This window comes from Acyrthosiphon pisum, chromosome A1 (genome assembly GCF_005508785.2).
Source record: "Acyrthosiphon pisum isolate AL4f chromosome A1, pea_aphid_22Mar2018_4r6ur, whole genome shotgun sequence".
Taxonomy (NCBI): Eukaryota; Metazoa; Arthropoda; class Insecta; order Hemiptera; family Aphididae; genus Acyrthosiphon; species Acyrthosiphon pisum.
In genome coordinates, this window is record NC_042494.1 from 117,786,778 (window position 1) to 117,813,220 (window position 26,443).

Genomic DNA, 26,443 nt, shown 5'->3' on the forward strand with positions numbered 1-26,443 from the left:
ATTCGATACCGTGATTTTCTGTTTTCGTCTAACACACGCGTGACATAGTATTTTAGACGTGTTTTTTTGCCAAACATACCAATTGATCTAATGTAGCGGTAAAAATTCTGTAAGCAGATTTGAATTCGCCATCAGGTCTACTTGAAGTCGACTTTCCCACATTTTTAATATTATCCCCCAAATTCCAGAAAAAGTCATATAAAAAAAGAGTATTTAAACATTTTTGTTTTTCAATTTTTGGAGAAGCTAAAATCAAAAAATAAAAAAATGTGGGAAAGTCGATTTCAAGTAGACTTGACGACAAATTTAAATCTGTTTTCAGAAATCTTATCGCTTCAATAGATCAATTGAAATATTTGGCAAAAAACAAGTCTAAAATACTATGTCGCGCGTGTCTTAGACAAAAACAGAAAATCACGGTATCGAATCCCCTTAACGGAAATCATGTATAAAAGAAAAAATTAGTCGATGAATGATTAAGCTGATAGAGGACTAAATATTATAATAATTCAACTTTTTAGGCTTCCAACCTGTTACCTTGACGCATTTAACATATTTAATAATTAATTTCATTACTTAATTTATTTATTTTTGTACAAAAAATCGAATATTCAACTTTTTGATATATGCAAGGTTCAGGTAAGCATACTTAGGTAAGTAACCAACGAAATGTTTTCAAAAAAATTTTATTTTTGGACATGGCGAAGTAATATTAATTTGTTAATTAGCTAACCCCCCCCCCCTATTTTACGAAATGTCTTCTATTACACGGGTCTGGTAAGGTTACGATACATATAAGAACCAACAGATACCGTCTACACTGACTACACTACTGACCACTGACCAGTTCATATCACGTGTATAATATAGCCGTGTATACGGTGTACCTACCTTATACAAAAACATTGTTCAAAAACCCCATACACGAGCACAAATACACAAAAATATACATATATTAAATGTAATCACACCATATGTTCATTAAATATAAATTCTATAGAATTTTTACTCATTGCTGACATATCCACAGTGGCACACTACCTATGTCACTACGATAACTGTTAAATTATAAATTTAAACACAGATATTATTTTTAAATGGATAAGTATAGTATAGATACTCAAGTGCTCGTATATCCAAGGACAATATGATATTATAATATTATATCAAACAAATGAAAAAAAGGATTTAAATTGTTATGATGACAATAATATTATTATGCCACACAGCACGCCGCAGATAAAATATCATATATAATTTATTTATTATTTGCCATTTTCTTATCTCGACAGGAAAATGTATACATATACACAAACAGGATAGTAAATAATCGTTTTTCGAAGTAAATAATAAGTGAACAATTTGATGACTATTGTTTTTTAATCTACTTTACCTACATTTCTGACCTAAATGCGCTATACATTGTAATTAATTACATCAAAATGGTATATTATAATGTATTGCATACATTGATATATTATGTTTTAATATTAAAATAGGTAGATACTATGCATAATTATGTATACATAATTTTAGGCAAAAATATACTTCAGTATTCATTCTTCAACAAACAGATTTTATAATTTAAATTTATTCATATATACATGAAGTAAAAAGCAGTTGAAGAATTGTAAAGAATATTAGTTCCTGTTAACCCGTCGTCAAGTTCCATAAATTAAACCAACTACTTAGTATATTATTATAGTATACTCCAGCATTGGCTCACACAAACGACTTAATTAAATCATATTATCAAAAGATACTAAAATTACAACTATTCTTGACACTTTAGAGCTTAATATTTGTTAATTTTTAGGAAAGTAACTGCATATTGTTATACTTTTTGTGCATATAAACTAGCCTAACTCAATTGGAATATAATAGTATCGTAATGTAAATAAATATGATGAATTAATGAGCATTTGATTCTATATACCTACGATTGCGTGCCACAATCTTAGGGTTTTATAGTAGAAGATTATAATCTCATCAGACTCAATATTTTTAACAGACTGTAACGTCGGTAATTGGCTGGAACAATTTTTTGTTTTATATTAATATATATATAAATACTAAAATACATAATACATGCATATACATTTTCCAACAATTTAAATGGTTAAATTTCAAAGAAATATTAATGTCCAAACGTGTGAATCTTTCAATTCAAATTTAATGTTAACTGATATTGATATTACCTACTATCATATGTATTTTGGCATAAACTCAAAAATGCAATATTATAATCATTTCCAATTTGTCTACACCCATATTAATGTACTACGATTTTTGTAACTTGAGTTTTTATAAAAGACGTGACAGGCGTGTTTTCGAAACTATATTTTAGAAATATTTTCCGGAAAAATTTCAAGTTCCTACGAGTACCTATCTACCTACCTACCTATAATATTGATCGATTCAAGGAAGTAGTAGGAACACCGCTATCTGTCGTCCTTGTCCAACTTATATTATAACATGACATGCTCCAGACAAAAAAATATTATTTTTCGAATTATTATTATTTATTATTATTAATTAAACATTTTTATGAACTAAGCCAATTTCCAATAAACGATTATATAAAAAAAGTGGTAAGTACAACAATATTAAGTGTAAAAATATTGTAGCTAAAAACGTGACGATTGCGGATTGACGATGATTTATAATATTAAATAAATGAATCAAATAATTATAGACAAAAATGTTCAGTTAAGTTAATTTTAACTCTAAATATAAATAAAATTATTACAGTAATGTAATTTCAAATAACTATAAATTCCGCTTTAATATAGCAGTGTTATTGCGTAGTGCGAAACTGCGAAACCCTTTAGACTCTAGAGTCTAGGACAACGTGATTCGATCAATATATTCCTATGTACGCGTGTGCATGACCGTGATATATATACCTAAGTTGTGTTTGAAATCTTTTTATTCAAAAAACGAACAGCTGTTTCCAACTAGTGACGTTATATATATGTACTATTATAAGACATTTTGGTTCGTATAATAATATTATATTATATTATTATTAATAAATACGCATTATGATATTAAATATAAATATTTCTCGATATCCTTACTTCAAAAATGTTTACCCGATGCAAATATGTCATCGTGCGATAAATGTCTTTGTTATAGAGTACATAATACCTATGGGCTATATAGTTTAAGTGTGTAACAATTTATCGTAGTACACTAGTAGGTACCTATAAAGAAACCACGACTCACTTGAGTAGGTTGTCGAAGGCTCTAGGGTCATCATCCGGTATGTGGATCGGGGTGCCTTTTTTCGACCAAGGTTCGCGGAGCATGGCGTCAAAGACCGGGTATTGACATAACACATCTATGTGCGCGGGGAACCTCCAACATTCGGGGTCTCCGACCAAAAATATGACGTCACTGCCCGCTTCGCTGTTGTACAAGTTTTTCCACCTGAAATCGTACAAAACAATAATATATAAATATGTAGATAGGCACCTATGTATTTTAAGGGTAAAGTACTAAATAGAGAGTCATACACTGCACCCAAGGAGGGTCAATTTATTGTTATCGTTTAGTTTTTAGTTAATTACTGTGATCAGAGTACCTAGGAAAATGTATACATTCTCCGGACATAGTACACCGTGACTACATTGATGAGCAAACTGCAAAGTATATAATAGTACGCACTACACGCAGATAATTTTCAAGGAATTCATTTATTAGAATAATTCTGCATTAATTGATGGTATATCGTATATAATATTATACTAATTCATAATAGGATACGAAAAATATAGTAGAGTAGCCAGTAGATAAGCGCTAACATTTGTGATTTTTTTAGAAATTTTTGTTGACATTTTTGGACACAATATATATATAATTTAAATATTATATTCAATAAGTATTAATGTTGGGTAATTTCTTTACTCGTATCAATCATTGTCTTTTTGTATTAGCGTACATATACTTATTGAAAACATGTTATTACAGATTGAATATTTAAATAAAAATAAAAAATAAATAAATAAATATTATATATTTTGTTAGTTCATATTAACTCATATACTTAATGAATTGACCTACGTTAGTCATACGTTTTTTATGAATAACTATTTTATCATTTTTTAACGTATTGTGGCACTGGCTTGACTCAAAAACTGAAGCCAACCACCGCGCCACGCTTGATTTTTAAGCACATTACATTTTATGTTTATGAGTTCTTAAGTGATAGAAAATGAAAAATATATCCTTGATTATTATTTTATTTATTTATTATTTACTTTAATTTTTGATTTATTAAGTTTCATTCCTGCATTTTTCCAATTAATTTTGAGATTCCGAGTGTTCCGATGAATTTATTGATTAACAATGTGTTTTGTGTGTGTGTGTGTGTGTGTGTGTGTGTGTGTGTGTGTGTGTGTGTGTGTGTGTGTGTGTGTGTGTGTGACATATATGTGTTCACGATTGATAGTAGAAAAATGCTTTGATTTTCAATATCTTTTCTGGTAAGAAAGTCAATTAAGATGATACCTTTGAAGATCAAAAATAAAAATTCCCACTACCTTTTAAAATAATTTGAAAATAAAAAAAAAATTAGGGAAAAACAGTAATTTTTTTGGAAAAATATTTTTCAACAAAATCCATTTGATTTTCTTGTTGAAATTCAAAAACGAACAAATAGGTAATAAATATTAAAATATCTGAATTTTTCACCAAATGTGTACATTGGCATTTTGTATACATATTGTAATTTTCAAAATATCTTTTTGAGCTATTTATAGACATTTAAAATTGTCCTAATTTTTTTCTGTAAATATCGAGAAAAAAATGTTGATTGATCAAAAAACTTGAAATTTTTTTTATTGTTCCTAATACATTTTTATCATAGATATTTAAAAATATTAATTGATACAAAATTACTAACATATTTTGTAGTTAAAAATATATTAAATGTTCAATTTGTATTGCTAAATCTTGATAACTTTATACAAGGTTCCTTTTAACTGTTAAGTATACTATAATATTGGAACTAAAAAATCTACTAAATATGAAAACACCATTTTTTTTATAGACATTTTAAGTTCGAGTTTGAACGATTGGATATTTAAACAAAAAATAACGATTTTAGTTATTTTATTATAATTTAAAAATATTAGTTACAATAATAAACCAGTTGCATATACATTCAGTAAAGTTATTGCATATTTCTATCATCCACCATCATATCTATTATGTTATTTTCACAAAGTAAAAGTTTCTATTCTATAATACATATTTCCTAAAATGTGAACAATGTCTGAATATCTTTGTTTGCTAAGATAAAATATATGTTAAATTATATAGCCGAATGAAATCACTCTTAAACTTTTGACTTGACGACCGTAGGAAATGTTCAAACAGGTTCAAGGACCATCGTGATGCCGGAGTTTCAATAAAAACGTATTCGTCATCGTCATATATTATATGCAGGGTTATTAGGATTTTTCAGATTAAGTTTTTAATGATAAAATATAGAAAAATATCGGAAGCAAATATTAATTTTAATATTAGTGCAAACACTAATATATAATATAGCTACAATATGAAAAAATAAAATATATGATTTATTTTACATCGAATAGCGTTCATCAATCACGGTCGTCGAGGTCGCGCGCTATTGTCACAAATTAACAAATATCTAGGTACCATTTTTTTTGATTACATGCACGTATTATTAATGAAACTATTAAAATATAATTTCATGATATTATTATTATTAAATTTGATTATAAAATGTATAAAATGGTCTGCACTCTTTACGCATGGATCAATATTTCCCTGTGTGCATCGACCACGTGTATAATATAATATGTACAAATTGTATTCGGGTGTAAGTGTTTAAGTGTGTAACAATGGAATAACGATCAGATTATATTCGAGTGACTTTAGACGGATCGCAAAGATTCTTTTCTACATATTAAAAAAACAAAAGAAAAACAATTAAGTACCTTAATCAAGAGTTTAGTAACGCTTTACTTGAAAATTAGAAAAAATAGCCAAAGTGTAACACGTTAATATTTTATAGTAGGCACAATAGGTACATGGTAAACACTGGTTTTACATTTGAACATTGATACACGTTTAACATATTATAATGACAAAATCTGTTTCTGTTTTTCTAGGGAAACGTTGACAATGGACTGGATGCATATTATTGTTTCGTAAGGGTAAGACTCGAAAATAAGTATAATCGTAGCAAAACGACCACCATGTGTAAAAAATAAAATAAATAACACGCCAACAGAGTAGTTTTCTCCCAACACACAAAAGATCAGTCAATTGGAGTTGGCGGAAAAATAGTTTATAATAATTTATATTACATGCGATGGGGTTTTTTCCTTTACATATTGCATCAATTAGGTATTTGTATTCAATAAACACGTCTTATTAATGTACAGTTGTTATTATAACATCCAAAATGAATAAAGGATACTGTATAAAGCGAGAGCATTGAAATACATAATATAATAATATAAATAAATAAATTATACACACGAAGTCATCTACGCTAACAGCGGGATACTTTTTTATTTCCTTATGCAATTATTATAAACTAATTAGTTTGTAAAAAACCACATTATATGATTATATTATTTTTGTAATAAGCACCACTTTGTCGAATGTAGCCTCCGATTAAATACAACACGACTCAAAATCATTGAAACGGTTAAGAGCAGTCGCACACTGCTATAATAGTATAGGTTTATACATGCACTGAATTAACTGCCGAATTCGTATATTATGTTAATGGTCCCATGCACATTAAAAAAGTAATTTTAAAACTACCATTTGATTCTAATACATATTTACAGATTAATAAATAATATAATATATTACAGAGCTCGACAACAATACTGCTGCAGCCAAATGATGATTGAATAGCGCAAGCGCGTCATAAGTCATAACTAGTACCTAACCAACATCTTCACGATAATACTTCGCTGGTTAGAGAAGATTTTGTCGTTAAACGAACAAGAGTTTCAACCGTTTGAAGATCTCCGCTTAGTAAATAGCCACTCATCGAGATCACGAATATTTTTCATCACTTTGATATACGAAGTCGACGATATAATATTATAATATTAATATAATATACTATATTATAGTATATACAATCAGACAGAAATGAGTTAATTCTAAATTAAATTATTTGTCGTTGGGGAGCTTCAAAGGTTTGATTATAGTTTTTTGAAACTACGTATACGTTTATAATGTTTAAATCTAATAATAGACTCGCGTGTTGTGTTTATTATATAAATCTTCACAACACCTAGTAATAGTCACCTATAACTTATTAAATGCAACAGCAAAATTGATCAAGATTTTCGTTTCCAAAAATGTTCTAATTAAATATTAATAAATTTAAACAGTAAACCAAAGTCCAATGACGATAAAATCGTACAATATTATATAATATACACTATATTGTGTTGGTACTTGGTAGGTATTTTTTTTTGCGTATAATAGCTGGTATATCAGAAGAGGAAATAAGAATTACTATAGGTTGAATCGGATTTTGAAAACGATTTATTATGGAGTATATCTGTACCTATACTTCAATTTCACAAAAAACATATACTGTATAGGTGCTGTATACAGCAACAGCATAATATATTACAGACTACGATACGTCGATACCATATATACGTATATATATATGTAGACGACACAGTTTATGCAGTAGGTAGTAGTAACAATATGATATTGAAAATTGAACAAAACACCGGATTCCCATAAAATATATAATAATACAAAATACGACAATAAGAATACAAATTATATACGTCTCGATACGAAGGCGAAAAAAAATTTATATTATATTATTATATAAATGTCGATCCGTTTATTGACAGACCCAAGACGAAAAATAAGACTGTTACAATATGTGTGTAGGCATTTATGCATTTATATTTTGAGGTATTATGTATAAATCTGATGTACCTGCAGCGATATAATTTTACGACCTCGACACCCACGTGTGAAAATAATAAATATGCTAAAATTTGCAATATTGGGCGGCATTCAACCGCGGTTAACAGTGTGTTATTATATAGATCGTACACACGCATTGGCGTCCCCGTACACACCACCCTTTGATAGTAGTACAATAATCTTCCATCTTTATTGTGGCCGAAAGTATAAGGTCGCATTCCTCTAACGTTATAATAATAATAACAACAATATAATATATTGTCTCGCCGCGTATTTCTGCACCCCTTTCCACCATCTTTTCTTCTCATTTTTATTCGCAGGGTGCGAACTGCGTAGTGCTCGCGAATCGTGATCTCCGCACTTGACCGCCGTTTTTATACATAATACACAAAATAACGGTACAATACGTCGTCAGTATTATACCATTATTATTATATATATATTTTCGCTGCAGGGTCTCACACAATACACATATATATGTGTGTAAATATATATAATATGGTATCATGGTGGTTTCAAGGTATATATAGAAAATGAGACACGTATTATTATTATTATTATTATTATTATTATTATTGTTATTACGAATCTTCATCGCAGGCCCGACTCAGGATGCCCGAGAAGAGATTCTCAAAACGGTAAACATATACATTATACACTGTGACACACACAGTATATTACGACCCATTCTTATTTTTGTTACCTACTACAAATGTATATAAACGTAATTATGTTATAAGTTATAACAATAAATTATTGACAAAACTTTCGAGTCGATATAGCTATCCCCTGGATAGTACGGGATGATGGTGTAAAGTTACATTAACATATCACATGCGAAAACTGTCATTTAACCATCGAGGGTATATACATTTTTATTTTGATATCATGAATGGTAAATAATAATTATTGTAATATTATTGCAGTATTTATTGTAATATGATGATGCCTGATCGTAACCAAATGTGTATGTGTGTATGATAAATTATAATTTATTATATTATAATATCTTACCTGCCGTCTCTGGACGCGTTTTGTGGAAACATGATTTTCTGCGACGACCCACGGTTTTCAACCAACAGTGATCCTTGGTCCTCTTTTACTGAAATAGGGGAAGATGATCTTCTGGTGATACCGCTGTAGAAAAAAAAATATATAAATTCTTTGACCTTGACGAATGTGTTTTTTTCTGATTACACGGTTTGGGTTTTACTTTTTTATAACACTATATTTTTTTTATGAATAGATATTGTATTTTATGCATTATATGCGGCTTCAAAATAAACCAGACTTTTACTACCTGGTCAATAGTAGGGCTTCAAAATTATTTGAGGCAACGATGGTGGGAATCGGTTAACACTTAAGAACCTGCAGAGTATTTATAAATTTTGTTTATTCCCGAGAAATCAGCATTGAACTTCGAAATATAATAATTTATATTTATTTACTTTCTATAGGTAGGTAGGATATGTTTAAAATACTAAAATGACTTCATGATTTAAATTTTTTTATATTATTAGAAATATAACATTTTATTGTAAGTAGGTAGGTAATACAAATGTTCGCTGGTACATTACCTAAACTGATCAGCTCATTACACTTAAACCAAAATACTATAGGATTGCACATCACCTCGGTGTGATTAGCCCTTAAAGCGAAGTACACATTTACACTGACACCCAGATACCCGTGAACTAAGCCTACGCTAAAACCAAACACGATATTCGATGCTTCTCAAACGTGCAGTGGAGCGTGTTCGCAAAATGCACAAAAACTATTATTTGACACGGATTTTGCGAATAATAATTAAAGATCATGTCATCTAGACCAGTGGTTCTCAATTAGTATGAAGCCACGGACCTTACAAATACTTACTTTTCAATTTTATTTTATTTTGAAAATGAAAAAAATGCTGTCTGTATACTTTCTCTTTCGTCTAAAAATGGTCGGAATTTTTGACGACTAGGACGTATTTAATAATATCATTAAAATGAAATAAAAATCACTATACAGTACTACATACCACAGGAGCACCACTGATCTATACGACTTGATTGATGCCATATTATTGTAAAATTGTTACAAATATTCACAAATATTCTTTTATAATCCTATCCTGTATTCAGAAACACGGCATAACTAAATTTTTTTATAATTATAATTCGATGTATGGAATAAAAATTATATATTTTTAAGTATTTAAACAAATAGAACGGATCATTGTAAGCTCTATAACATTCACAAAGAAAAAAAATGTAAATACAATAATATGTAAGCTCATTAGAATGTAAACGTTTTTTTCATCCTATAGTCTTAATATATAATAAATAATATAATATAATCTTTAATTTAAAAGCACAATATTGCATTCAAATACCTACAATGATCCACGGGAATAAATTGAAAAATAAAAATAATACAGTTATTCCACAGAAATTATTTCAGCAGGGAACGCTGCAGATGTTACCAGCCGTTCCATACCTGCTGCAGCAGCAGGCGAACCACCGTTGACGGTCATCATCGCCCTCTGCTGTCCACGACACCCGCCACGACGGGGAGCGCGAACCGCAGAATTTTTCAGAAACATTTAGCAAAAGTCCTGCAAAACAGATATACTTGGTTGTTCCACATTTAAAAGTAGGTAATAGAATAATATTTCCGTGTATTGTACTAGCTGTAGGCGACTGAGCAAATTCGTTTTCGTCCATAAAGCGATAGCGAATTAATAATAATATTTAAATATTTAAGCGCTGTTTTTATTAATTCTATGTCGTTTAATATACACCCCGATCTCCGAACGATAATACGCAGTGATTTTTTTATTTTCGTTGAATTTCGACCTTTGTTTAGTAAAACAAGTTCTCACTTTTGTACATAGTATGGTATATAATAATATTTATTAAATAACAATTAATAAATTAATGTACTATGTAGGTAATATGCCATATGAACATTATCTTCGGACATTTTTTTTTTTGCACGATCAATGTTCTCGCATTGTGCGTTTAAGTTTTTGCATAAACAATAAATAGAAAGCCGAGATAAAATTCACTGTACAATTTAGTATAACATATTACAATATTATAATGTATACAGGGGTGAACCGCCGTCAGGTCCCATTCTGTCATACAACAGTTATAATACATGACGGGAAAAATCAGTAGCTCACCCTGTATATATATTATATATTATACTTAAACTTATCGAATAATGATAATTATAATAATTATCGGAAATTCACACCAAAACACACACAACGTTCGTTCTTTCCTGTGTGTCCACGAATACGTACACGATAAGGACACCACGTCGGGGGCAATGCACAGGAAACCTCGCCCTGCACACACACACATCCATGTAGGTATAAACAATATACGTGTAGTACGTACGATTTGTAATGGAAAATCGTTTCCCGGCGGTTGTTTCTGTTAGACTTATATTTATAGGTACAGTATTGTGTACGCGCGCTGTACATAATAATATAATAATATTCAATGTTATATAGTTTGCGGGTCGAGTGTATACTTAATACTTATGCGTGTATAACCGAACACATTGACGAGATTTCATCTGGATCGCGATTCACATTCGTTTATATAAAATTCCAGGCTCCAAGTCCCGTCGTCATCATAACAGTCTGCTGCAGTTATACACTCACACACACACTACACAGCACATACACACACTCGCTTGCTCTACCGTATATATAAAATATTTGATTTGCTAATGCGTCTGGCTCGGGTAACTGCTACGTGTACAATATACAATATATATATATATATATAAACAAAAAGTATATAGGTAATATAGTACGCGTATATAGGGTATACAGGTATACTCATAATGCTGCAGCTGCAGACGTATTATGATTGAAAAACATTGAAAACCTATATATTGGTTTAATGTGTATTTATATAGGTAATATAAGTAATATAAAATACATTAAATAGTTATAGAATTATAATGTACTACTTATTTAGATTATAGGTAGTTGTAGATGTTTTATTTTAGTATATGTTATAATGTATATCATATTATATAATACGTATTATGTACCCGGTACAGTTCCAAAAATCTAACCTTCCTGTCAGCGCTCAATCTGGCTTCAAAACCTGTACGTAATTTGATTGAATATAACAATCAGACAAAAACCAAACGACCAAAGCGCGGTAGTGAAATAGATATTATGTTTTTCTCAAACGTCGTAAATTTGGATATTACGTATGATTTATGAGTCTTTACTCTTTATTATGTAGGTGAATAAGTTATCAAAATTATACAAATTATAATTGTATTTGTATACAAGTTGAGCATATTTTTGGTGTATTATTATGTTAATATATTGTTATATAGGATACAGCATAATTATAGTTATAATTGTTTTTTAAAGTATCTTTATTATGTATGTACACAAACATAATATATTTATAAGTAATTATATTATGAAATATTGATAAAGCGATCAACTCTAATACATAAATCTACTACCTATTTTTAATTATGAAATATTGGTTATTTTTTATTAACTTGTTATGCATATTATTTTCCATACTAATAAAAGAAAACATGTATCAATAATTATCACTTACCTAGTGAGGTTACTCATTCACAAAGTTACAAAGTGTCTATAATAAGCATTAAATATTATTAAAAGAAAACTACAAAACTTTCATCAGCATAGTATGATCAATAATGTATACTTGAAAATATATATTATTATTATATAATAATTACATTATAAATTCAATTTAATTTAAATAAAATAAAAATAATACCTTCTGAATAATGTGAATATGCAAGCCTGACGGATAGTCCTGCAGAGCCAAATACAACTTTTGACGCTTAAGGACAACCGTCGTAGCATATTTTGTCCTTGCCACTTAACTTAACCTTTATCCCTATTTAATCTGACATTGACCTTGCTCCCTACCAGTTATTAATACCTCAATTTAACTTTTTTTTTACATATATTATTACCTATAGGTATATAATATTTTAACAACATTTTAATTTATAAATGTATTATATTATATTTAATTTTTTTTTTTAGGAAATATAAAAATATTACGTATATATACTCAACGATTTTTAAATTATGTGTGGATGTATAATATGTTTAATGTTTATTTAATAGTCTATTGGAAAAAAAATATCTTTAACATTTAAAATAATTATGATGCAAATTAATGGTAAGCGAAGGGGTCCAAATAAGTTGGTCTAAGTATTTGGCTATTTAGTGTTTGAATGATTAAAAAATATCATAAAGAAACCATGATTTACAGCGTTTAAATTAATGGCCTGTGTAGTTTAATTAATGGTATTCTTATATAATAATCACATAATATTTTTTGAGTTTTTTTATCTTTAGTAAGGTAGTAATGTTAAGCAAGCAGTTACTTATCTTACAGTGAAGTGTGCTTTTTGAAAGGAAAAGGCACTTTTTCAGATACCTAGTGTAAAAGAAGAAATTTAACAGTTATACGTAACTCACCTATTTATGCCTTTGTAGTTTTAAATATAAAACAAAATACAGATAGTAGGTAGTGAGTACTATATTATAAACTGTAAAGTAATTTGGGATGTAATTTATTGAATATTAAAAATATGTAAGGTGTAAGGTGACAAGGTGGAAGGTGATGGATTCAACTAGATCTAAAAATTGTTTGGTTTACCATAGGATGTTATTTTTTTAATTCTATAATATCTATAATATATCAGTGGTTGTGATAGCCGAAAACCTTCCTTAGATTACTTATAAGACTATATAAGACTATATCAGACTATAAAGACTATATTATAAGACCTGCAGCAGTTTACAGCTTTCCAAATTTAGTGTGCGTTTTTAACGATTTACAATATTACGTACTGGAAACATTTTTAGTTCGAGCACTGAGTATATTGACAAATGTTGAGAACACTTGTTTGAATATTAGTTTACATTTTAAAATAATATCATGACATTGGTTTAGGAAATTATTCGTTAATTATAATCGTAAAATAGTCAATTGTCGCAGGGGTCATGAAATAACGCGTACCTATAAATACTAAATAGGTAGTAATACAATACATAATATAGCTTAGACTGCGCTCGCAATAATAAACATCAATAACCATTGATGGCTTGTTTAAAAATGTGTAATAAATAAAGATGAAGCTAAATAATCTGTCTGCGGTATGTTGAAAAATCGTTCACATGAATTATTATCGCGGCAACTTGTAATAGATATACATATATATAGCATTATACATAATATATACTTGTTGTCGTATATCAATATTATTCAACTGTCGGACATAATATAGGTACTTGTAAAATCACTCGTTAAATAGCGAATAATGCATATGGCTCATGTATAATTATTGTATTAATTATACATGGGCCATACGCATTATTCTTGATTTGAACGATGGTGACCGCTCTACGTGTGGGTACAATGAATTAATATAATATAAAGAACTAGGTTCTATGTATTCTGGTATTGTAATATTATATATTATAATATATTATACGCTGGCGGACGCAAATGCTGCATAACATATAGGAAAGCAAAATCACTGTATGATATATTATCTCCGGACAAAACTACAGAACTCGTGTAATATTGTTGTGTTAGAGAGGGACAGGGGCAATCGAAATAGGTTTAAAATGGGTTTTTTAAGTAATTTTTCTATGTTTTGCGAAAGACAAGAAGCTGTAAACAAATTGTCAAATGCTTTACTTGTTTATTTGTTTTTAAATAGGTATAAAATGTATATTTTATAAACATTAATTAGGTAGTTACTTAGTTGTTTCTAATTGTTAACTATAGTGACTAGAGCCTATAACTAAATACATTTCTAACAGTGTGGTAATATTATTTATTACATTTGTTTCTTAACTTTTCATTGATAGATGAATGAAACAGTAATAATAGGGACGAAAATGTGTTAACCCTGCGAAGCCGACCTAGGTGAAGACCTCGAAAAAACAATATACGCTGCGTCCTCAAAGGTTCGCAAGTCTCGAACGAGTAACTAAAACTCCGCTGTACAATGACGGCATATATTCATATATTATTATATTATACTATAAATAAATACGAATCTGATGGAAAAAAATATCGGTCATCCGCCTCCGACGCACCGCTCGCGTATTGCATGAATATCGCACGCAAGCAAACGACGCGGCGAGCGAACGTTGTGCCAAATTCTTTCGGGGCTATTTTCGAACGCTGAGAGGACTTTACGCATATTATTTTTATCGGACACATCACCGCGGCCACCGCACTGATATATTTCGTATACGTATTATAATATTATTATATACACCTACATGATACATGATACATGTATGATACTGGCTACATCATACATGTTGCAGTTGCTACTGAGAAACGACGATAATATCATTATACATTAGGAGTTAAGAGTTATAGACATACGCAGGCCTTATTCTAAGAATTTAGATCTAACTGCACCACTTTTGGTATTTCCCGATGCCTGATTTGGGATCTACAGCCTATTGGAATTAGGCACATTGCCTATATTATGATAATAATATGTACCTACCTATAATATGTATAAACGCAAAGATGATAACGCGCGGGATCCGACACTGCTGCACGAACCAGAGTTACATGAACGTACACGTATTATTCATATACGCCTAAACGCCCTAAACGGACTTTGGAAAAACCATTATCTACAATGACTGCTCGTCGTCGGCCGGTTACTTTTTGTTTTTTATTCGTTCCGGCAATACAACACAATAAACGGTTCACCTAAATTATAATGTGCTCGTATTTACATACGAAGTGGTTTTACCGGGAACGTGTACATATTATATACGTAGAGGTAAATGCCAACCAATAACCGACCGACAGACCAACCTACCCACCCAACCAAACTATGTATAATGTTATATTACTATACAATATAGTCTATATACAGTCCGAGATGGCATGGCTACAGCAGTGAAAACACAAAAGGCAAGCGCGCGCGCGTATTCCGCCGGTAATTACAGTATTTTTCCCCCGCCACCCACCACCAACCACCACAACCAACGGTCTTCTAATAAACGGTAACGAGAACGGCGACGAAGAACATATAATAATAATGTATGGACAAGTAATATTATATTGTATATATGCCACAATCTTCATTTATCATCGTATTGTTTTATACCAACCACTGGATATCTAGATTTTTGTTGAAAAAATCTGGTCGCGCATATCTAATGTCCGTCTTTGGGTCTTGAGTGCATATATTAAACAATTTATAAAATAAATAATAATAATATGTATAATCAATGATAATATAATAATTAACAACTATTATATATTATTATAGTAGGTACCTAATAACTAGTAAATACGTAATATTCATAGTGTCAATCTATTATTCCTGCCCTATGTATAAAATACGATTTTACTGCAGTAATGCGCCCACGGGCTACGCATTTTAATACTAGTTTGTCACTTCGATTTTCTAATATTATATCTGCAGTGTCTAAATGTAGGTGGCTGTGTGTTTTCTATGTTATGTTTAATGTTTAGGTAATTTATATAAAATGATATGACGAGGCAACGATTTATTTTATAACAGTGTATTAGTGTATAGGTATCATCCACGATATTATACATTCGTATTGGTGCAAGTAGTACCGAGTACCGTTTATAATTGCGTAGATTGGCGATATAATGTTATTGAATGATTCGTAAAAAAAAAAATTATAATATAAATAAAAATTATGATATTTTATAAAATAGATATAAAAACAAAAAAAACAAAGAAAAACAAAGTACCCAAGTATATTTGTTGACAGTTGTTTAAATCGTTTAGGCGTATATCGGTTATTGGTGTATCACGTTACACGGTATACCAAAAATATAAAATTGAACAATGATGGCTATCCTATGATCCGTGTGTTGCTAAAGCAACATGAATAACATTTGGTTGGTGGTTGGGTGGATGATTATTGATTAATAATTATTTATTATACAATGTTAGGGTAACATAATTTAAAAAAAGAATGTCGCACTCTTATGAATCGCTATATATATAATACATATAACTATTAATTATCCAATTATCCAGTTTATTATATTCTCAACTAAATAAAGCCATTGATTGTAGATACGTGGGTCTTCATAAATATCCTCAGCAACATAATATACTATTTTGAAGTTAGCTACCACTAATTGAAAAATACATTTTTTAAATAATTGCTTCTATTACAGTAAGTCATCAAATTAACATATTATCAGAATATACCTAATATAAATGAGTACCTACCTATGTAAACTTAAATAATATGGTGTTTATATGTTTAATTAATAATTATATATAGGTACCTATAAACTATAATACCTACTTATTAAATAATTTACGCACTTATTAAACAATTTCTCGAATATTTATTTAGTAATGACGAACAAAAGTTAAAATTTGTAATGTATCTATAACCTATAAAATATTTTTAATTTATATGCTTTCAACTATTAATCCAAAAAATTGTTTGTAGTTTTGTGCCTACCTACATTAATAAATAATTTATATCAATAGCCAAATATTATCTGACAGCAGCAGTAACTGCTCTGAAGTAAAAATCCGCGTATATGAAATTAATTTAAATATAATAGGTATTCATAACATTTCGTTATTAAATAATATTAATACATTTCGGAAAATTTCATTTTCTTGGAGGAAAATAGAAGCATTTAATTTAAATGACAATACATAATAGAATACATAATAATTAATAATATACGTACCTAACTGGTTAACTATAATAACACAATAAACCACAAATGATAATATCGCATATATTTCACGAGATAATAAATTTCTGTTAATATAATAATATATAGCTGGCTTGGTAGTGTGGCGCGGTGGTAGCATTCAGTCACGAAAAGTGTTCTGAGTGCAAGCACCGGCCAGTGTTACTAGTTCCCGCGGATAGCTGACAACCCGGGTTTTTAGAGACAAATCCTTGCCACGCTATCAAACACGTGTTTCAATCAAACCCCTACAAACAGCTAATAGCCATAGTTGCCTGGTTTAAAAAAAAAATAATATATAGTTTGTTTATCGGAAAGGTATAATAATTAAATATTCATAAGTAATAATGTTCTCGTACATATTACTGTTCGAAATTAGAATTAAAGTTTGCTGTCACCCGTAATATCCTTGTAGTAGGTATATTGATAAAAATTAATTTTATATAATATCCTTATATAAATTGACTATATGATAAAAAACATATCCGAATTATCGAATTAATCGGTTTTGCGGATCATTTAAAAACGTTGATCTCGCACAATTTTCGACTTTTAAACGCATTACAGTGGCATCTAAAGCGAGTATAATATTATGATTGATTTATTGACGTATTTGGCTAGAATTCCTATCCGTATACCTGGTACCTACCTATATATAAAATAAATATTTATATAATCAGGTATATTATAATTTGATAATAATTTATTGGCACGTTGAATGATAAATAATTTATTGTCTAAATTGTTTGTACTTTTCTAACTGTAGGGAATGTATTATAATAATTTTAATATAGCATAGTTTAATAGAACACATCACTTATGTATGTATAATACCATGTAATTTATTATTAACTATATATATTATATACTATACAAGTATTAAACGTTGAAATATACCATCGCATACACGAATGTTAAATAGACGGACGACGGACACAACTTTTACTGGCAACGCAGGTAGGTAACAAAATATTCGGACCATTGCATACCACATTTCATTAGGCAGACGAGTGGGTATAATATATAATATATATACACAACCTATACGTACCAGGTACGTGCCTGCGATAGACAGGCAAAAAAAAAGCATGACAAATCTATGTAAAGGGACGGGATTTTTTTATGAGGATTAAAAAAAAGAAAAGAAATAAAACCGACTCACCTAAGTCCCATGGTTGGCGATTTTGTGTGCACGTATTAGAAATAAAAATATAAAGGTATTTGAATATACTATTACATGCGTACAACTAACATTAATATACGATACAATAAATTAATGCGTGTAATATTCGCGTGTACTCGACGTTTTCGACTAGTTGGGATTACAACGATGATATTGACGGGTCAATCTCGTCCATCGTGAAAAGAAAAAAATTAAATTTTAAGTAAAAAAAAATGCCGACTTTCAGAAAAATTTATTAATTCGCACTTACAGCTCCAACTAATGTAAAAAAAACGACAAATATTCGAGTTTAATTTTTATTCAAAAATTGACGTTTCGCAATAATAATAATTATTCGTTGTTATAATTTTTCCTCTTTAATAAAAATATATTATCGTGATATCGACAGGCGCACTTGGATTCGAACGAGCGCACGCGCGTCAATATACACTTCGTCGGAGACCAACAGGGCCAGTGGCATCGACGGTGCAATCGCCGTACGAACGCCGGCGAACACACTGATCGGACGACGCGTGTCGTTAGGTAGACCGTAGACGACGACGACGACGGTGCCGCCGCCGCCACCGCCTCCACCTCTTGCGATAAGGGTGCACGTTGCCGCCGCCAGAGAAACGCCTCCCCTCCACCGGGACCGGGACCTCTATGGTTAGCGGGTGGTGGTGCGGTGGCGGCGGCGACGAAGCATTTGGGTTTTTATATCGTAAAATATATAGCTGTAAGTGTATAACATGATATAATAATAATGATATATAGGTAACCGAAGCAACCACCACCGCTGATGTCCGAGGGTCAACGTACAAAAAATGTACACACATACAATAACGTTTTTTACCTTATTATTCTTACCTATTATGTTTACGCGTGTACGTATATTATAATATACTCACAACAGTGCAGTGTGTGTATATTGTATATTATTACTATATTATAATATGTGATTGTAAGCCGCGTGCGTTATTGGAAGTTTGGAACGCTATATTATACTTATTATAACGCACAGAGTCGATAATTATAGATGTATTTTGTGTGTGTGTGTGTGTGTGTACAGGCGTACAGCACGCGCGACAAGCCGTTATTATTATTGTAAAGAGACGATTGTACGATATTATGAATTATTATGATTCATGATATATTTATATCTATATCTATACTTTTGTAGGTAATAGGTATAATCATTGTGTTATATTTCAGGAAGTTTACAAGTGTACCTTATATATGGCCATAATATGTGTAACGTATACACGTCTCACTTGGAAAAGCGACAATTATTACCGAAGTCTCTGACTCTGCGAGTGTATTATATTATAATACAATATTAAATATAGTAATATATAACTAAGTAATATAGTATTATATATTTATATAATATATAATTATAGTATGAAATATTACGGCCCACAATCTTAAATTACCTAGATAGGCTATTTTAAACTAGTTTAAAATATATATTATGCACCCGTTCACAATTCATAAACAATAATATTATTGTGTAAAATTGTCTTGCGGAAATACAATTTGTGGTTCTAAACTGCAAGAGGTATGAGTAATTATTGAGGTAAATTACCAAGGGTTTGGAACCGAAAAAAAAAATACCAGTATTTGAATCGGGCCCTTTTGAAAATATTGAAACCAAAACCATACCGGCTGCATCCGAATTGCATGCCAAAAAAAAAAATGTCCAAATTGCATGCCGGCTCTTGTAGGGGTTTGTCCGAATTGCATGCCATCTCTTAGAGGGGTCTGTCCGAATTGCATGCCATGAACCACATATGTTTATTTATTATGCACTTAAACAACTTTTTTGGACTTTTTTCTTTTACAAAAGAAATTAATATGTTTTATTTAAAGTATTTAAATAGCTTACAACACTAATTTATTGATTATAGATTCTAAAATATGAAAAAATAAAATGAGAAATACCACCAAAAATCGAATTATTCTCTTATTTTATTTTTACAGATATTACTATATAATTTTTTTGGTTTAAAATTCTTTCCATAACAAAATCATGGCCCAGATAACTTTTCGTTGAGTACCTGCCTATCAAAGTAGACATGTCTTATGTATCAATTATTTCTCATACATCCCTTAGGAGAGCGGAAACTATATTATATGCCATAAACACAAAATACTTTTTTATTATTTTCCATTTGAATCACTGAACAATAAACGTACTTATACACAAAAAAACTATCCGGAATCTATTCCCACAGTTTATAAATGCAACGTAGCCATAAAAATAATAATAAATCTATAATAAGTCATAACAATTGACAAACAGATAATGCATTTAAATTTAAAAAAAAATAGAAATATATAATCCTAGCATGGTAATATACTAATATATATAATATATATACCTATTGTTTATTATATATTGACGTGTCCATTTCGCATTGCATTCATACGTTTATTTTAAACATAATTAAATTATTTACTATTGTAATATGATATTGCAAATCATTACAATGGACATGACTCTGGTGGTTATATACTTACATTAGATAGTGGTATCTGATATAGTACCATATAAATACCATAATATAATATGTGTGTGTATATAATATAATATATGTATTATTATACACACCGATTTTGAATTATTATAGAAATACAATTAATAATTTAGCCCTGGAATATTCTTGGAATTACTTTAAAAAAAAAGTCATATCACAGAAGTTTATATAGATGGTAATATGTAATTGGCATAAAATACAAATTGAACAGGTGCACAAAATTGAAATTAACACAAAAAAGTCCATTGATATTTATGTTGAGGTGGCATTGCTAAGAGCCTTCCTATTTGTATCTGGCTCCCTACGAGAGTTAATAATTCTATAATATAATATATAGTATTATATTTGAATTTAATTAATCTACTAAAATGTAGTTGGACTTGGACAGTTTATTTTGTACGCGGATTTTTATTTATTAAATAAGTTAATTTACCTAGTCACTATATTTTTTACTAGCATGAAAAAATAAAATAATGAACACAGTTCATCAATGTAACAACAAACAATCAAAAACTGCAGCTCAAGTTTCAATCACATAATTCATAAGAGTACTATTTTAATTGTATGAACGAGTAAGTAGTATATAACTTATAAATAGATTGACTTTTTCGGTGTTTTTATTGGCTATAAAAAGTAAAAAACCAATTTCGACCCCTCAAACTTACTATTACGTAGATATATTATAATATGTTTGTGCACTATTCAATTAAGAATAAATTGAAGAATGAGGGTCGTTCGCTGATCTATGAATAGCACATTCTTGTGTTGTTACCATTTGGTTTTGAGTTGTTCACGCCATTACATTTTATTAATTTTATTTGGCCCCTATGGATTTATTAAAACAAAACTAAAACTATATGCTAAAACAATTTTAAATTTAAACATGACTCATCTACGCGCGCACTTCAATAATAATAAAGTCGCACAGAGGTTCCGTTTGCAAATAGGAAACGCGTTTATTGAAGACGAACAATGGACATGGGTGGTACAACATAGGATTACCACATCAATTAGTGATTGGAATTCATAATGAATCAAGATGCGTATCTTCGTCGATTTGTAAATTAATTTATGTATTTTTATTTACTGTTATTTAACATTAAAAGGTATTTTTTCTTATAACATTTTACCGGGAAATGGATACAATGAACTTAAAAGTTAAAACCAAACAGACTAAAAAAAAAATCATAATAATAACAATCGTATGTTAAAACTGTTAACCAACTATTTATTAATTATACATTTAAACATTATGTTCTTGTGTTATGTTTAATTATAGATTTTTTACAGCATTAATATTGTATTTTTGTATGTTGTATATTTATAGCATAGGTACAATTGAAATTAAATATGGTATTTTGTTGTCCATTTCAAAGAATCCATTTCAAATGTAAATAAAAACATATAACATACAATTTAATTGTTATTTGTAAAAAGATTATGAAAAAGTATCTCACTAAGTCACAATACACTATGTTGTTCATTGCATTTGTAACATGTGTAGCAAATCATCTATTAACAATTTTAAATTTCTTTGTCATTCTGTAAATTCATATTATAAATTATAATATTACCAAACTGTTGTAATTTCAAATTTATTTATCTGCTTTTTATATTACGTCACAAGCTATTTAAATTTACTATACAAAGTTTTATCGGATAACACATCATTTTTTTAAGTTAACCTTAGATGTAAACTATACGTAACTATACGGTATATAATTGATTAAGTAACGTTTTTTTCTCGTACAATAATCAGCTACTGCCGCTATTAAATACGTGTTTGTATTTTGATTTTGATTTTAGGTCATGTATGAATGTTTTAAGAACAATTAGGTATAATATCAAAGTACTTATAAAATTCTCCAATTATTTTCACTTCAAAGTTCAAATACATAGTTATAATTATCTGTAAAATAGAACCACAAGACCACCTTGTATTATCACTCAGTAAGAAGACGTGGATTGAAAATGCGGAAAACGCATTTTTATTGCTATTCAAGAGCCGCGGCTGGTGAAAAAAAAGAAATGACTGGTCGTCCTTTTACCGTAAATAATAAATTAAATAACGTAAAATACTTTTTGATCGAGGCCAAAGGATATATTACACGTATGTACAGGTTTAATGTATACAATATATAAACTGGTCTAGGGCGCAAAACCACAAGATTTAATACTCTCATATATGCACATAATATAATAACGTATTAAAACTAAATGAAAAATCGAACGTGCTATACGACGTGCACAGATAAATTTCCAACTATAAACATCATATTGTATATTATATGTATATAAAATATAAATGGTAATATACGCCAGATTCGACCTTTTCTTAGTTCTCGAGGGCTTATATTATTATTGCCCAACATTTGACCCGTTTTTATTTACCAAAAATGCGAGCCAAGGACTTGGATATTGATAAGCTCCCAGTGTACCTATCGACTGAATTTATGTTTCATTCTATAGATTTAAACATTATTTAAATCAAAACGTCAAATGAATATAGTCATTCGATATCGGTTTGGACAAAATATATCTATAGAAATCGCAGACACAATTTTACTGTTCAATATTTTTATATCTGATACCAACAAAGTACATATTATAATATATATATAGTGAAATTACAATTACTTATATTTTACTCATAACATAGGCATAATATTATAATATACCTAATCGCAATATACTATTTAATATTGTTGAATTTAATTTCAATGAACACAATGTGAAGTTTTATGGACATGTTTAGTATTTTGTTTCACAAAATTACAAGAAAGTCAGTGTACAAGAAATACGAATTGACTTTTATTATGTGCTCATGAAACTTTAAAATTGAAATATAAAACATCAAAAACTATATAAATATTATAAATTATGAGTACCTATACGCACATGTGGATGTTTACCATTTTTAATAGGTACTACTAAATTTATAGCAATAATTTTGGTTTGTGGGTTAAAAATCAAAATTCAATATGTTTTTATAATATTTTATTAATATAACCAGTGATATAATGTAAGCATGCGTTAATGATTATGTGACGTATGAATTATGAATTATGATCATCGCAGTTATACATGCATTATACTTATGTCTAAACGAAAAAAGTTGCATAACAATCCATGTGTATGATTTTCAAAATTTTTACTTAACTAAAGTGTTAATAGTTTTATAAACTTATAAGTTATAATCAATAGTTTGATTTTTTTTTTTTAAAACAGAAAAATAATCAACATCCGAGGTTATTACTTATTAGTCTCTTGACTTTAATATATTTTATTTATTTATTATTGTTATTATTATTACATATCAAATATAATTTTTTAGATGAAGATGCAAGGGCGTCTGTAAGGAGCGGGGCAAAAGGGTCAGTTGCCTTACTGGGTATTTTTAACTGAAGATGGACGAACCGTCGAAGTCTCTCAGCCCTTGCCCCTCAGATCTCAGCTATAGTATTGTTTCTATCATTTTATTCATCATTTATACTTTATATTATTATATACGCTCCACTCGATTACAATATTATGAGTTAGTATTAATAGTATTTAATAATATTTTATTATAGTGCAATTATTATTTAACATGCTGAAAATTAATTATATTTAATGAGTAACTTTATTCGATTTTTGTTTGATATAAACTTAACAAAATAAAATTAATGTCTTGAACACATTCATTAGATAACTTTTTTTCATTTTAATTTTTATAGAAGTTATAGACGTTAATCAAAAACAATATAGAAAAATAACGTTTTTAAAAACGTAATAATCAAAAACGTTTAAAAATGTTAAACAAAAACGATATTTTTTAAATCAATAAATAAAAACGAAAACGAAAAAATTAAAAACGTTTTCCATCCCTGCAGTTATAACTAATAAATACATTTACGGTGAAGTACGGCGTAATTATTCAAATTCATATTATGTCAATCGTTATGCATTTTTTATGGTAGTATAATATTTCCGAGCACTGTGTAACTATCATCAATACTGTATGTTAATGGATACATATAATATGACTATTGAGTATATTGACTACGTATACAAATTACAATTTACATTTTAAGGATACCTATAAAATTAATATGTATAACACTATATACTCAAGTATATATCCTTATGTTTAGACTAATACCCAAGAATCAAGTGACAGGTTTATTTAAAAATCTATATACATACGTAAGAAACACAAATACTTATAATAATGATATTATTATAACGACCGTCGACCACGGCTTGAATAATTATATCGTAAAGTGTAAACGTTGTGGGTATATAGGCTTATGCAATACAGTATCTACTATCTATAGTTTATACCAAATATGTTTATAATCGATGTCTATTTTCCCAGTGAAAGTAATTTGTTAATTAACATACTTATCTTCAATTTGATTTAGTATCCATAAGTACCTACATGACTTATAGTATAGGTTTTATTTCATACTGATGCTTTTGTTGTTCGATAAATATTTCATTTTATAATCGATCTCGATAGTATTGTCTTATGCGTAATTTCATTATAGTTCCACTGAAATTAATGAACGATTTTACCATATAATTGTATAAAGAATGATTTAGAAAAATTCACATAAATACTTTTTGAAATTGATAAAATAGCGATTTGGTTATTTTGGTTGAATTCTTCAAGACTATAATTTCCACAGCATATACTTCATGATTAAGCTTTTTTGGGTGTTATATTTCATCCCTTTCTGATTTATGTCTGTACACATACACAAACGCACAAATATGGATATAATATATTAAATATATACATTGGCTTGAAATTTGACTGTCACCCTTCAGATCACACATAACAGTGTATTTTTGCCATTCTTCACGAACCCGATATCTGTTCAATACATCTGCGAACTGCAGGTGCGTTTATCGGAGAAAGAGAAAACGAACTCAATGTCAGGTGGTCCAGTGGCCGCGTTTATTATATACCATTATAATTATATACAGAGAGACACTCGTACAGGTTATAATTTTTCGTGTTTTGTATTTTATTTTTTTTTTCAAACAAA

At 29.2% G+C, this 26,443-nt stretch overlaps 1 protein-coding gene across 3 annotated transcripts in view; it reads right to left on the reverse strand.

The window, feature by feature from the left end:
• Positions 1–26,443, reverse strand: part of LOC100162799 (BTB/POZ domain-containing protein 2) — a 56,002-nt gene that overhangs the window by 6,914 nt on the left and 22,645 nt on the right. For 2 of the 3 annotated variants that reach the window (XM_016805463.2, XM_016805462.2), the window contains exons 2-3: positions 8,968–9,090; positions 3,229–3,432 (exon numbers count right to left, since the gene is read on the reverse strand). In XM_016805463.2, the coding sequence (XP_016660952.1) occupies positions 3,229–3,432; positions 8,968–8,999 (236 nt within the window). In that variant the 5' untranslated portion in view covers positions 9,000–9,090. Of the gene's footprint in view, positions 1–3,228; positions 3,433–8,967; positions 9,091–18,873; positions 20,208–26,443 lie in introns of those variants that run through there. The other variant, XM_001946946.5, reaches the window with a different exon arrangement.